A 13830-nucleotide genomic window follows, 5' to 3' on the forward strand; every position below is an offset into this window, starting at 1 on the left:
TAAGAGTGTGGGTTATTGAAATAAAATACAGTGTATCCATGACAACCATGGCATTGTTGTATTTTAGGAAATGACATGGTTCCATTCAAACATCTATACTGATCGTTTTGCATTGTTAAAATCTTGGCCAGTGTGTTTTACATATACAGAATATCTATATATACACATCTAATATAAATTCTATCAATAGGGGGAGCATTTCGTGTTTATGAACTATTCACATTGAATAATAATAAATCTGATCTGTGTGTGGACGAAGGTTTATTAAACTGTTCCGGCACTTGGATGGAGTATTTAGCGTCCCATAGTTGGCATGGTAACCGCAGGACTTTTCAATGTGGCATCTTCAGCTTTCCATTGCGAAGTTACAGTTTTGATCTGTGTGTAGAAGTGGATGCCCTGCAGGGAGAGGGAAAAAAACATTTAAATTTACCGAGCATCCCTTTGGTGTTGTTGTTCGTGTTGCTGTATCAAAAACGTACCTGTTTTCCATAGAAATTCATGTCCCCTCTGAAGGATCCTCTTGAGCCAGTAAAGGAGAACATTGGCAGAGGAACAGGGATGGGAACATTGACTCCGACCTGCAAAAAACAAGTATTGTCCCTCTCATTTCCATAAGAGCAAGTTTGTAAAGCAATTCCCCAGGAGCCCAAATTGCTAGCATGAGTAAAATGTGGCTGATGAGAGATGTGGTACATCTATGCTGTTTAAAAAACAAGCTTACACGAGCACAATAAACATGGCTCAACCTGTGGCTTATATTTGCCGTTTTGAAAGCACAGCATGCTCTTATGATAGGGAAGAAAAACTAAATAAAACATTTTGTTATGAAGGCAGTGGAGGCATGGCTTCGTTGGTTAAGAGTGTTTGAAACAGCAGGAGTAAGTTTGGACGCACTGAGGCCTTTTGGCAAAGGTGCAGGGGGGAGAAAAAAAGAAAAAGTAGATGTTTGTTGCATCGAGGTTTGGAGAGGAGTACAGCACATGGCCTGCACAGCATTCCCCGACATGTGAACAGCAAACACACGGCATAACTAGGCTCCACAGGCAAACAAACAGGGAGAAAGGTTGGACGTATTTATGCCTAAATGTTAAACAGGACCCCGGAATCCCTTTTGAGTTTAATTTAAGATTTCCCCTGCTCCAGTGCTACGTGGAAAATTGTTTCTATGTCCCCCTGTTTTCAGTGAACAGACAGATATTTGCTGTAGCTATTTGTAGTCATGTCTGTTGGGGAAGTGGAGGGAAGGGGGTTGCCGGACATGTGTATTTTAGGTAAGGGGCAAACATGGCTATACTTAACCTGGAGGTGGGTTTTTTTGTAATGATGTTTAAACAGAAATGTACTCTCGGCTGGAGATGCTGCATCGACATGACAGAGGGACGTGAATGTCTCCAAAACAGAGGAACACATTTGGAGGCTGCAGCCACTCACCTGGCCCACGTCCACCTCGTGAGTGTATTTACGTGCCGTGGCGCCGTTTGTGGTGAAGATGGCCGTGCCGTTACCATAGGGGTTCCCGTTGACTAAACCGATGGCGTCATCCAGAGTTTCTGCCTCGAGAACGACCAAGACAGGCCCGAAGATCTCCTCAGTGTAGCACTTCATCTCCGGCTGTAAGAGCACAAAGGTGAACATGATTGATTTATATATTTAAAATGGTACACTGATGTAAAAAGAGTTATGGGGGGGCACATGAAAAGAGTAAACCTACATACTGTGACATTGCCGATGATGGTGGGACCCACAAAATTGCCGTTCTCGTAACCCTTAACTTTGACGCTGCGGCCGTCCAGGAGGAGCTTCGCGCCCTCATCCACGCCACTCTGGACCAAACTGCAGACTCTGTCCTTGGCCTGGGGAGAGATCAGAGGCCCCACATCTGCACCGGGCTGGTCTCCTACAGCAGGGCCCCCGAAACAACCGGCTATAAGGTTACACGTCATGGCGATCGCACGATGTGAGCACATTAAGAGCGCAGACATTCGGATGCTTCTTTTGCCACAAACACACAAAAGCCAGGACGAGGGGCACCCTGAGGCACTCCCTCAGAGATGGATACTTAGGGGTTTCCTGTGTACTGCACAAATTAGAGTCCATATCATTGCAAACGGGGAGAATCATTCTCTATTTTGCTTCACGTCAGGATTTGATGCTGTGAATCACTATTTAGGTCTGGGCCGCAGATCTGACCACAAATTTGCAGCATGGCTGACTCAACAAGCCTCCGCTCCCAGCTAAGTCCAATGTGAAGTTACAACAAGGCAAAAGGCGAGAGGTGTGGTTAGGGCGGCTTGGGTGGCCCCGGTATGACTAAACCAAAGGCCCTCAGGGAGAAAAAGGGCTCAGTAGAAAGAGACGGGATGTATAGAGGTGGGGTGACGGGGCGCGGTACCTGCATTCACGCGCAGAGCCCTGGCACGCTCCACCAGCTCCGGCAGCCAGCCCCGTGCTTCGCCCACCAGGATGGCTGTGGACAGAGCCATGCAGCGTTGTCCCGCTGCCCCGAACGCTGCGCCCACAAGCTGGTTCAGAGTGTTCTCCTTATTGGCATCAGGCATCACCACACCATGGTTCTTGGCGCCCTGCAGCACATGAGAAGTGGTTAGCCCTCGGCAGCTTGATCTCCACATTAGAGCAACTGGTTAGTCAAGCAGGAGAAGATAATATCAGGGAATTACAAACAAACGACCGACTAATGTTACATAGTAAACTTGTGGTGGAAAGGATGGATGGATACAAGTAAAAACAAAAAGGCAGAACGTTTATATTTCACAGATTGGATTTCTGCAGTGCTGCACACAGATGCTGCAGTTTCTCATTTGCACCTTCTCTCTTCAACAGCCACAGGTTCCAAGATACAGCAACAATCTGTTGGCCAAGGTCGCCACCTGCTGGACATCTGCAGCTGATACTCACCATGTTGGACTGGACCCTCTTTCCATTTTTAGAGCCCCTCTCGTAAATATACTCCCCAGCTTGATTTGAGCCGACAAAGCTGATCGCCCTGATGGCAGGATGGTCACAGATCAGATTCACAGCTGTGCCAGAAAGACAGTAAAAGACAAGTGTTCATTTAAATATGCATCAATTATAACAGCTACATTCATCCATAACAAATACTGTGTGGTACTGTGCTACATAGGAAATCATTCACCGAACTCATGGAATGAATAAGAGATTCCTGGTTGTTGTGAATTAAAAAAGCTGATAAGCAAAGATTCATCGATGCAAAAATGAACTTGCTCTTTCACAAAAATATTTTTGAAAAATATCTTCAAAAATTAAATTAAATAAAACCATGAGCTGTATTGATGAGTGGTAGCATTCAGTCATCTCCCTATTTGATTGCACACTACACAAAAAAACTGTTGTTAATTTCCAACATAGAGATTTCAGATGTTATGTTATCAGACATGTTGAATGTGTCCTTCTTAACCTGCACCTGCAATTATCACAGTTCCATCACATACAGTAACTTGTCTCTGCGCTGAAGATAACGTTCAGACACAGAACAGCAAGTTCAGACACAGAACAGCAAGTTCAGACGACCAAAGGTAACAGAGTCCAGCTCTCACCGGCGTGTTGGCCGTGGATCACGTTGAGCGTCCCGTCTGGAGCGCCAGCATCTTGCAGCATCTTGACGAGCAGCATGGCGCAGGTTGGCACTCGCTCCGAGGGCTTGAGCAGGTACGTGTTGCCACACACCAAGCCCATGGGGAACATCCACAGAGGGATCATGGCGGGGAAGTTGAAGGGGGCGATGCCTGCACACACCCCGAGGGGCAGGCGGTAGGTGTAGGTGTCCATGTCCTTTGTGATGGAGGGCAGGGTTTCCCCGAGCATCAGGGAGGTGATGCTGCAGGCGTGCTCCACAACCTCTGCAAAGGAAAAAACAAAACACAGTGTGCAACACACAAGTTAATTCGGTTCATTTTGTTTGTGTCATACGGCAGTAATATCAAAATCTAAAGAACGAATAAAAAAGTTAATATTTAAAACTGCTCACAAATGAGCTCTGTTTAAAGATCTTTTAATAAAAGGGAAAAATTGATTTTCAGAATAAAATGCAAATGTCTAAATAAGATTCCACAATGCAGGTATTGCACTGTAACGATATGGTGCTATGGTTCAAAGGACTCGTGAAGTAAACCACCCTTTGTTCAGAGCTGGTATAACTTATTAACCCCCTCTTCCAACCACAAACGAAAAGCCTACATAACAAGGAAATGTTTACCTAATTGTTGCCCTCTGTAAATGTATCTCTGTGCACGTGCGTGTGAGCAACTTAAACTTACGCAATCCTCTGAACACATCCCCCTCTGCATCTGCAAGAGTCTTTCCCTGCTCCACCGTGATGGCCTTGGCAAGTTCTTTCTGGAATCACAAGAACATTTCTGTACTTTATATTCAACACCAGGTTAAATATAAGCTAAAGATTTGTATTTTAAACAGTAAATGCTGAAAATGAAACTGTAGTTTCCATCAGTGCACCTTGCACTCTCTGACCCCTTTGACTTACAATGTTGTCCTTGATAAGCTGCTGATAGCGGAGAAAGACCTGCTGCCGAGCCAAGATGGAGGTCTCAGACCACGAGTGGAATGCTCTGGAGCACGAGTCCACGGCAGCCACCATCTCCTCCTGAGTGGCTTTGGGTACGCGGGCGATCACCTCGTTGGTAGCCTGCAGAGGAGTGATTTAAAAAGCGTCAATTTACAACTTTAAAACTTAAAAAAACATTAATTAGTTTGTATTATCAGGGATATTTTGAGTCCAGCTGAAGTTACTGAGGCCAGTTGAATCCTGGCAGATGTTTAACGGAGTTATGTGCAGTTTCATAAATGTGCAGGTCGAAGGTCATCAGAGACAAATAATGGATTTCCATGTTGACTCCTTAACAACACATTTATAAATGCTAGTTTATGAATTATTGCTGGGGTTTAAATAACGCCACCTCACTGATCGGCAATGACAGAAATATTTATTTGTCATTTAATTCACACATGACTTGACAAGTATCTTGTTCTTTGACCCCAGTGAACACACCCGTTTGTTTAACACTTGACAGAACATTTTGAACCTGCAGGTCACAACCACAATGTTGCTATAAATTGCTTTGGGCTGTTCAGCAACACAAACTGGTTTATAGACACAGTGTCGTTAAACATTATGCAACATGTTCAGCAACTTCTGTAGAATTTGCTTCAGGTGTTATGTCAGAGCTAACTTACACAGTGCACATCATGCTAAAATCAACTTTGGAGCGTATATGCATGTTTGTGAAGAGAATGAGTGGTGTTTACAGATCCGAACCAGGTGACACACTTACAGGATTATGAATATCCAGCCATTCTGAAGTCTTGGATTCCACAAACTTCCCATCGATGAACAGCTTGATGTTCGGCTGCGAGGACACAACAACTGCATTTAATCATCCGACACATTGGTTGTAAACTGTGACAGCACGCTGACAACTCAGTGTGTCCTGTTTCCCACTCACCACTGAAGAGGAGGAGTAGCACATGCGGCCAACTTTAAGTGGGACCTGGAGGGGGAAAAAACACAGATCATCAATACATGCAATAAATATAAGCTGTAATTGTAGGTTTGCACACAAGCAGCTTATCTCTGCTGCAGCCTGGAGGCCTGGAAGATTAATGAGCAACCACAGAGTAATGAAAGGGACAAAGTCAAGTGGGTAGAGAGGAGACATTTATTAATGCATTAAAATGTGCATCAGGTGTAAAGAGGAGAAAACTGAATTTGTCCCATATATGTGGAATTAATCCCACTAATTAGTCCCCCTTATATAATGCACATGGGAAGTTTTAAGGTTTGAGAAGCTTGTATAATTTTACCTTAGTCCTGAGCACTGATCTTAACGCTGTCGACGCCATGTTGCAGATGTGAAGTGGCCCAGACGGACTAGATCTTCACCAGCTCTTCAGGCAGGACGGCGGAGGACAACTCTCACTTTTCTCCCCTGACAGGGTCGCACCTCCTGAGGGGGGCGGGCTCTGACAGGGGGAGCTGAGGCCGGCGATTCGCTCCGCGCTCGCACCCTCCCATGACTTAACGCAGCCTGATTGGACCACAGTGGACGCCTTCTGTCCAATCCCTAAGCCGGACCTCCGTATCATCCCGCCCACGCTGCGTAAAGCCGAGCAACCATTGGACGAAATCATTATTTTGCTTCATGACCAGGAAGTTATGCAACCAGAGGCTGAACTGTGACCAAAATCTCTGCAGAACATCTTAAGTGTTGTTAGCTTAGCTACAGAATGTTAGCATTCTTTTTTTTTTTAAATGACAGGAAGTGGGACTTTACTGTGAAATGTGACTCTTTATAATTAATCCCTTGAATTAAAGTGACAACAGCCACAACAATGCACCTGCCCCTCGTGTCCCTCGCCAAGGTACTGTATTAACTCTGTTAGCTGTTTGCCAAATGTGTGTGTGTGTGTCAGATGTCTAATGTGAACCATATGAAAGCCCAAAAGTTGCTTAGTCATGGACCAAAGATTAGGTAGGAGGGAGTTTAGGATCGCTTCCTATTGGCTGCTGCAGGATGAGGAGGATGTAGAAGAACTGTTGCATTAGTCTCCACTGTGTTAAAAGCTACAGCCAAGCAGCCATGGCAACTCCAACCAAGGTGAACTACTGCAGACACAGGGAAAGTCAACTATGTCAAGAGGAAGTGTGACACGTGTTTTCTCATGGACTGACTGTTTTTATGTGGCTTTCTGTGCAGCCTGTTCTCCATGGATACTTCAGAAGCTCCTGCTCCTGGAGGGTTCGCATTGGTGAGTTCTCAAGACAGCATCTGCACAGATTGTTGCAATTAGGGCTGAACATTAAGATAATATCAAGATTCAATATATACATGTAGAATTAAAAGCATTGTGCAAACACAGCGAGGCGGTGTATCAGATCAGCAAAATGTTTTGCTGTTTATCAAGTGTTTGCCATTCTCTGCTCACAAAGAAAATCTTAAAAGAAATCATAATGATAATGTGACATTTATCGTGATAATTATTGATATCAAATGATATATCTTCCAGCTCTATTTTAAATCAGTAATCAAGATGATGATTAACTTTTTTGTGCAACAGCTTTTGCTCTTAAAGGAATAGAGTACGACCAGGTTCCAGTCAATCTGATCAAAGATGGGGGTCAGCAGGTACAATACACAGATTCACTGGATTCATTACATCATCTGTTGCATGAGACGTCTCCAAGTAATGTTTTCTAACATCTGGTGTGCATAGTTAAACTAGCATGGCACGCAGTAAAGCACATCCCTCCACCAACGGCCCCATGTTTCAGTTTCCTACATGTGCCTGATTTTTTTTTCATTAATTTTTCCCTGCAAAAACAGTGACAATGTTGAAAAATGCCTTCTCTCAAAATGTTAAAGTGAATACAACTTCCTGGATTTATCCCCTGATCCGGATCAGAACGAACATTTAATGGATTCTCTCACACATCCGTCCACCAAATTAGTTGTAAATCTGTTCTGTTGTTTTTATTGTAATCTTGCTTAAAAACAAACAAACCCACAAAGTGGTGAAACATAACTGTCTTGGTGGAGGTAATTACAAATGTGTTATCAGCTACAAATGACTGAAATGTTTAAACTTAAAATTGCATTAGTCTCAAAAAGGCTCTCTCTGTGCTCAAGCTCACTGAAGAGTACAAAACCCTAAACCCCATGCAACAAGTGCCTGCAGTGGAAATCGATGGCATCACCCTTTCTCAGTCAGTGAGTCCCTCAAATCTTCACCCAACTCATCCCAACACTTAATTTTACACATGAAACTGTAACACTGAGGACAATGAGGATATCGTGTGCTCACACAGCTGGCAGTGATCCAGTACATCGACGAGACCAGGCCAGGACCCCGCCTCCTTCCTGCAGACCCGAAGAAACGGGCCCAGGTCCGGATGATCAGTGATGTCATTGCCTCTGGAATACAGCCACTGCAGGTGGGTTACAACTGAAGCAGACAGTTGAAATGGTATCAGTACTAATATCAAGACTTGTGGGTTCACACTTGAAACTAGAATGGCAGAGCATACCTCTCTACCACAGTTCCTTTATGAAACCACATTTAAATTCACTAGATCTGGATCCGTATTTGCACCAACACAGGACTATTAGTCCCTTAAATACATCCCCCCCATCTCACAATGTTAAAGTGAAAAAATAAATTCAGAATCTGCCCACTGATCTGGAAAACAGGTTCTTCCCTGATCTATTCTGCATCGCTCCACCAAGTTTGTTAGTCTGTCCAGTACTTTTTGTGTAATTCTGACTGACATCAGATGAAAACACAACCTCCTTGGTGGAGGAAATAATACAATTGTTGAATGTCACAATGTAGTTCAACTTAAGGCTATAAACGTACCATGGATGTTGCAGAATTTGTATGTGATCCAGAAAATGGGGGCAGAGAAGGTGCCGTGGGCTCAGCAATTCATCAGTCGTGGTTTCCAAGGTTGGTGGAAGTTAAGTCTTAGTAACAGAATTATTCCAAAGATCCATCTCCTGTCATTCTTTAAAATGTTACTCTAATGCTTATTTTGTTCTCATCCAGCTCTGGAGCCTATCCTGAAGCAAACAGCAGGAAAATACTGTGTTGGTGATGAGGTAGGAGCCTGCTCATCATATTCCTAACAAACCTATCAGTGGGACACAGCAGATACTTATCATCTGACTCTATTTCATATCTTACAGATTTCCATGGCTGACATCTGTTTGGTCCCACAAGTCTACAATGCAGAGAGGTAAGGTCACCCTGAACAAGAACATGAATGTTGTACTTGAGTTAGCCTGTCTTTTTTAACCTTCTGTATACATGAAATCCACCCTGTGTATTCTGAACTTTAAAAACCTCATACAAATGACCCATCTGTCGTTCTTCTCACCAGGTTCAAAGTGGACGTTGAGCAGTTTCCAACCATCAAAAGGTTAAATCAAACCTTACTTGAGATCGAGGCTTTCAAAGTGAGCCACCCCTCTTGCCAACCAGACACACCTTCTGATCTTCGCACATAACCGCTATAGACATGTAACTTCATACTTTCTTTAATAAAAACCCTTTGAAAATAATCCTTTTTATTGTTGTTACTGTAAAAACTATATTAAAAAGTGAAGACACAGTTCAGTTAAAATATTTATTAATATTTTGATATTAAATAGTATAAAACAGTCCAGCATTTTGCTGTCAGCATATGTTGGGAATAGGTAAATTATGTGAAAAAAGATTTGTTATGCAAAGCGGTAACCACCTGCAGGGCTAAAGCTGCACGGTGGTAGAATAGCTCTTTACTGAAGGTTATAAATAAAGAATAGAATAAAAGAATAAAACAGAGGCTACAGTAAGGTCTAAGCAGTCAAATTACAATTAAATAACATGTAAAGAAGTCAAGTTGAAAGAACTGTTCAGACAAACACACTTGGAGATCAAAGCATTATCCTCCATCTTTTCAAAGAATTAAAAAAAAACTATTGTCCTTGCATTTCTCTGATGAATCCATCACTTTGCACCAGGAACCTCCACTGCGCACTTAACTGTGTCATTGTAGAAGGTACCGGAGCAGTCGGACCCACCAAACACCAGTACTGTGCAGTACACGCTGACGTTTTCACTCTGCTCGTGCTTCTCTGTGTCTGTCAGGACAGGGCAGCCCAAACTCAGCATGCTGTGTCCGGCACGGGGTTTGGAGCAAAGAACGGGAGACGCCACTGAACTCCACATGTTGGTATCTGAGGACCAATCGAGGCAGGAGGAGACAATGAAAACATTACAGTGTTTGACCTTAGAAAATGTAACGTCTGTCTTAAAGCCAAACACCAACCTTAAACTTGAGTTAAATCGCGTAATTTAGCAGAAATAATCAGAAAAGGATCAGTTCTCACCAGTGCTGAAGATATGTACGTCTTGGAGCGCTCCAATTGCACTGCAGCCGCCACTGATTAAAATCCTGTTGTCTGAAACTGGGACCGCCGCATGGAACCTGTCAATATACATGCAGGAGGGTTTCATCTGTACTATTATTATTTTACATAAATTTTTTTCAATACTTAATTCCATCATTTCACTTCCCTGATAAAAAAAAAACAATACTGGATGTTGACTTTGATATTTAGTTTTAAAAGCCATAATTTCAAAGGCTGTTCTGGCCGTCCAAGGTGTAAAAACACTGAAACCAGATGGGTCCATTGATGACAGATCTCAAGGTTGATTGGTTCTGTTCTCACCCTCGAGGCAATGGTGGCATGTTCCCACACTTCACAGCTGTGTACTCCATAAATCCTTCCGTCAGCGAGGAGGAAAAAAGATAAATGTCACTGCAATCCAGGACACAACATCATCACAGCCAACAAATCTGTACCTTACCCAGATCTAAAACGTGGAGATCATTGAGGTAGGTTGCAGTCTTCCTGCCACCAAATATCATCAACCTCTGTGACAGAAGTGTGGCCGAGTGCCTGTTCGGTACAAACATCATTTTAATCTTGAAAGAAAATAAAGAAGAAGTGTCACAGTAAATGTACTGCAGCTGTGTTTGAGAAAGAGCACTGACCCAAACCGAGGCAGAGGTTTGTCGCCCTCCACGATGGGCTGGTACCACAGCTCAAACTCTGGGTTGAAGATGTACAGAGCATTACTGCAGGATTTATCCCCGGACGAATGTCCTGGCTGGACTCCACCAAACACAAACAGCTCTTTCTTATAAAACAGTGCAGAGTGATACGCCAGAGTGGGAATGTTCCCCTTTGCCTGCAGCGAGAAAATCCACAGAGGAAGAAAAACATCTCTGCTTGAGTAGCTGCAAAGAATTTTAGAACTACAACATGTTAGTAACAAACCCACAGTGACAAGCTTCCACTTCCAGGTCAGAGTGTTGAGGATGAACAGCTCGCTGTAGCACTGACCCTCCCTCAGACCACCGTACACAAAGACCGACTTGGAGTCTGGGTCGTAGGTTGCAGAGTGTCCTCGGGCACAAAGTGGAACAGGTCCAGAGGCAGATGAGTTCATGGGAAACCAGAAGTCACTGTCTGAGATGAGTAACAATGAATTTGGTGTAAAAAAAAAAAAAAAAAAAGTATTTTAGGGGTTTATTATCTCCACCAAGGATGTTTCCCCGTTTTTTTGGTTTGTTAGCAAAACTAGGCAAAATCTACAGTAAAGATTACAATTGCTGAAAGGGTGTTGTATGAATCAGGGAAGAACCTGTAACATTTTGGTGCAGATGTGGATCAGATCCAGGAAGTTCCTGTTAAATAGGTTGTGTGATAGTGTATGTTTTGACATTTACACTGATTTCTCATAGAATTTGTGGAACTTGATCGAGAAAAAAATCAGTCATGTTTAAAGGACTGATTTCTGTAAGAGACTGCAATTACATACAATTAAATTTAATTTTAGTGGACTGTTGGGCCTTGGTGGAGGTATGCGTGCCATCCTAGTTTATCCTATGTACTTACAATCTGATGCCATAAACAAGAAACTATAACTCGTAAATGCCTGAACAAATATTTCAATGAACTCCACTGACCTAACTCGAGCTTCCACAGGGAATCCTTGCAGTAGTTTTGATCTGCCGTCTCTCCACCGATGAGGACGGCAGTGTCGGGGTCGCTCAGACACATTGTGTGGCTCCAGCGCTTCGATGGACACACTGAAACTGAATCAAGATCTTTGTCGAAACCCATTTTGTGATTTCAGAGGCAATCGGTTTTTTTGGTTCCTGACCTTTTCTGTTGTCACTCTTTATCTGCGCTGTCATTCCTTCCTGGCTGTTCATCCTGTACAGCCTTTTTTTCTTCGGGGTTGAAGCCTGGTCTATGTCCTCAGTGAGACTGTCCATGTCCTCAGAGCTCCAGGTCATGTGGCCTCTTTTACTGATCACCGTCCGCCTCGGTGTCTTTTCCTTTTTACGTGGGCACAGGCTAAATTACACACGTCACATGCAGACATTAACATATCGTTCTGAGCGTGATTCTTACCGTGGGCCAAGCTGTGGGTTTGTTGCCCACTGTGGAGACACTGGTGTCAATTTTGTTCACTTGGATCTCAGCAAATGAAACGCTGTCACACAACTGTGAGGAGTTGAGTGTAATCTGCAAGCCAGGACAATGACTAATTGTTGCACTGAAAGCACAGGAGAACTGCTGAACTTCTCCTTCTCTTACCGTTTCATTTTCAGCAGTGTGGTGCAGAGTGCTGCAGAGATCAGTTGCATTGTACTGCTCCGGGAACAGACATTTCCTTTGAGCCAGAGGAGTGCTGCTGAGGACGCTCGATTTATCCTGTGACCAGTCACAAGTCGTCACAGTAGTGAAAACAGTCTGAGCCAAGAAAGAACCCGTGAGACGCTGTCTTTTAAACTCAATTATAAGCAATGTTAAAAAGAATAAAGCTCGGTTATATGAGATGCAGGGCCAGTTTTGGAATACAGATAAGATGGTCTGTGATGTGTTGCAGCAGCAAAAAGGACAGTCAAAAAAAGTAGAAAAAATAAGTAAACATGCAATATAAATGTAAGGATATATAGAATAGATATTATACATACAATGTAAACAGAATATATACACTGTGAGCAGAGTATATACAGTGTAACAGACTGCACATGATTATTCAGTGTGACAGATTGTACATGAACCACTGAATTGCAGACAGAAATGAGTAACTTATGTGTAACCTATGGTTGTTCTCCTGCTGAAGTAAAACCTCATACCTCTCCACACACTGTGAGCACAATCTTTCCATAAACTCCCCTCCTGCCCCTCTCTGCTGCCACTGAGGTGATGTCTGAGCTCCACTCTCCTTCCCAGGTAAGACACCTATATCCAAAGATGAGTTCCTACATTTAGACCTGGGTGGATTTCTGTTTCTCGTTTTGTCTGAACTCGACCCAGTGTTCCTCACACCTTGCCTGAGATGTCAGAGTCCCGATCGTCTGGGCCTGCACCTCTGCACTGACCACCACCTCCACTGAGATGGTGGTAGCGTCCCCTCCTCTCCACTCGCCGAGCCCGAAGATGACGAGCTGTTTGGGCAGAGGCAGCGGGACGTGGACCTGGAAACACCTCCGGGTGGATTTGCTGCCAAGAGTGAAGGAACAACGTGTTTGGAGATGAATGGTCGTGTTTGGAGAAAGGGCTGCATGGAGATGTGACACACACCTGATGAACTGGCGGGGAGCGTCACGCAGGGACCACAGCACGTAGAAGTTCATCTTCCCCATGTTGTTGTTGTTGTTGTTGTTTGCTCGGACTCGGATTGTAAAATCGCTGCTGCTGCCGCAAACAACGCGGTCGCAAATTTGGCGCGACCTGTCACTTCCGTAAACGCCTCTGATTGGCTGAGCCTGGAGGCCGCAGTAGAAACACACACCTGTGACGAGGTGCAGTTAATTGGGTTTAACGCGGGTTCAATTGAGCGAGTTTAGTTTTTATCATTTGTTTATAACAGAACACAACATTTATAAACAACAGATGTGTGTTTCCATCAGATGTTTTTATCTGTTTGTTTGTTTGCTGAATGTAAACAACGGATTTCTATGAGAAACTTTTATCCAGGATATAATATAATGTTATTCTTCAAATCTGATATCCTGGTTGGCGGGTTATAGATTATGATAATGAACAATATAGCAAATATATTTTTACACATTTAAATTATTTAATATGAATGATTTATTGAGATATATTTTTTGTCGACTTGAGGCTTCATAGTGGTGAATGATATTTTTATGTTGCCTGGCCCCTCATAAAAACAGCATGTTATTATAAAGTTCTATGTATTATGTTTTAT

The 13830-nt window shown here is 43.4% G+C and overlaps 3 protein-coding genes across 9 annotated transcripts; 1 reads left to right on the forward strand and 2 right to left on the reverse strand.

Moving 5' to 3' along the window:
* Positions 1-35: 35 nt before the first annotated feature.
* On the reverse strand, positions 36-6011 carry LOC109645157 (methylmalonate-semialdehyde/malonate-semialdehyde dehydrogenase [acylating], mitochondrial-like). The gene is made up of 12 exons (XM_020110689.2): positions 5860-6011; positions 5502-5546; positions 5331-5405; positions 4523-4684; positions 4299-4377; positions 3579-3881; positions 2920-3041; positions 2396-2585; positions 1719-1900; positions 1435-1614; positions 483-581; positions 36-399 (listed from the first exon to the last, which is right to left on the reverse strand). The coding sequence occupies exons 1-12, from the start codon at positions 5896-5898 to the stop codon at positions 295-297; spliced, it is 1581 nt and encodes a 526-aa protein (XP_019966248.1). The 5' UTR covers positions 5899-6011; the 3' UTR covers positions 36-294.
* Positions 6012-6174: 163 nt separating this feature from the next.
* On the forward strand, positions 6175-9113 carry gstz1 (glutathione S-transferase zeta 1). Of its 2 annotated transcripts, none has more exons than XM_020110691.2 (9): positions 6175-6417; positions 6753-6804; positions 7114-7181; positions 7683-7763; positions 7862-7987; positions 8424-8499; positions 8599-8651; positions 8739-8788; positions 8933-9113. In XM_020110691.2, the coding sequence occupies exons 1-9, from the start codon at positions 6388-6390 to the stop codon at positions 9057-9059; spliced, it is 663 nt and encodes a 220-aa protein (XP_019966250.1). In that variant the 5' UTR covers positions 6175-6387; the 3' UTR covers positions 9060-9113. The 2 variants fall into 2 exon arrangements, with proteins under 2 accessions (XP_019966250.1, XP_019966251.1); XM_020110692.2 differs by lacking the exon at positions 6175-6417 and adding an exon at positions 6526-6653.
* A 51-nt stretch (positions 9114-9164) lies between these two features.
* LOC109628035 (rab9 effector protein with kelch motifs) lies at positions 9165-13335 on the reverse strand. 6 transcript variants are annotated; one of them, XM_020084900.2, is made up of 13 exons: positions 13200-13335; positions 12945-13118; positions 12752-12857; positions 12207-12323; positions 12021-12134; positions 11767-11944; positions 11570-11698; positions 10882-11069; positions 10592-10788; positions 10405-10496; positions 10266-10320; positions 9924-10021; positions 9165-9770 (listed from the first exon to the last, which is right to left on the reverse strand). In XM_020084900.2, the coding sequence occupies exons 1-13, from the start codon at positions 13259-13261 to the stop codon at positions 9541-9543; spliced, it is 1740 nt and encodes a 579-aa protein (XP_019940459.2). In that variant the 5' UTR covers positions 13262-13335; the 3' UTR covers positions 9165-9540. The 6 variants fall into 6 exon arrangements, with proteins under 6 accessions (XP_019940459.2, XP_069391418.1, XP_069391419.1 ...); XM_069535317.1 differs by having other exon boundaries at positions 9405-9770; positions 12021-12113; XM_069535318.1 differs by having other exon boundaries at positions 9405-9770; positions 11570-11692.
* Positions 13336-13830: the final 495 nt, after the last annotated feature.

Source organism: Paralichthys olivaceus, chromosome 12, assembly GCF_024713975.1.
Source record: "Paralichthys olivaceus isolate ysfri-2021 chromosome 12, ASM2471397v2, whole genome shotgun sequence".
In the NCBI taxonomy this organism is placed as follows: domain Eukaryota; kingdom Metazoa; phylum Chordata; class Actinopteri; order Pleuronectiformes; family Paralichthyidae; genus Paralichthys; species Paralichthys olivaceus.

Coding starts and splice junctions, on each gene's coding strand:
- LOC109628035 (XM_020084897.2), bottom strand. CDS start 13,261: ATGGGGAAGATGAACTTCTACGTGCTGTGGTCCCTGCGTGACGCTCCC. Junction 13,119..13,199: donor GCTCCCCGCCAGTTCATCAG/GTGTGTGTCACA, acceptor CACTCTTGGCAG/CAAATCCACCCGGAGGTGTT. Junction 9,771..9,923: donor CGTACATATCTTCAGCACTG/GTGAGAACTGAT, acceptor ATTGGTCCTCAG/ATACCAACATGTGGAGTTCA.
- gstz1 (XM_020110691.2), top strand. CDS start 6,388: ATGCACCTGCCCCTCGTGTCCCTCGCCAAG. Junction 6,418..6,752: donor CCCTCGTGTCCCTCGCCAAG/GTACTGTATTAA, acceptor CTTTCTGTGCAG/CCTGTTCTCCATGGATACTT. Junction 8,652..8,738: donor AATACTGTGTTGGTGATGAG/GTAGGAGCCTGC, acceptor CATATCTTACAG/ATTTCCATGGCTGACATCTG.
- LOC109645157 (XM_020110689.2), bottom strand. CDS start 5,898: ATGGCGTCGACAGCGTTAAGATCAGTGCTCAGGACTAAG. Junction 3,882..4,298: donor GGATGTGTTCAGAGGATTGC/GTAAGTTTAAGT, acceptor TTTCCTTTGCAG/AGGTTGTGGAGCACGCCTGC. Junction 1,901..2,395: donor GGCTCTGCGCGTGAATGCAG/GTACCGCGCCCC, acceptor GCCCTGCTGTAG/GAGACCAGCCCGGTGCAGAT.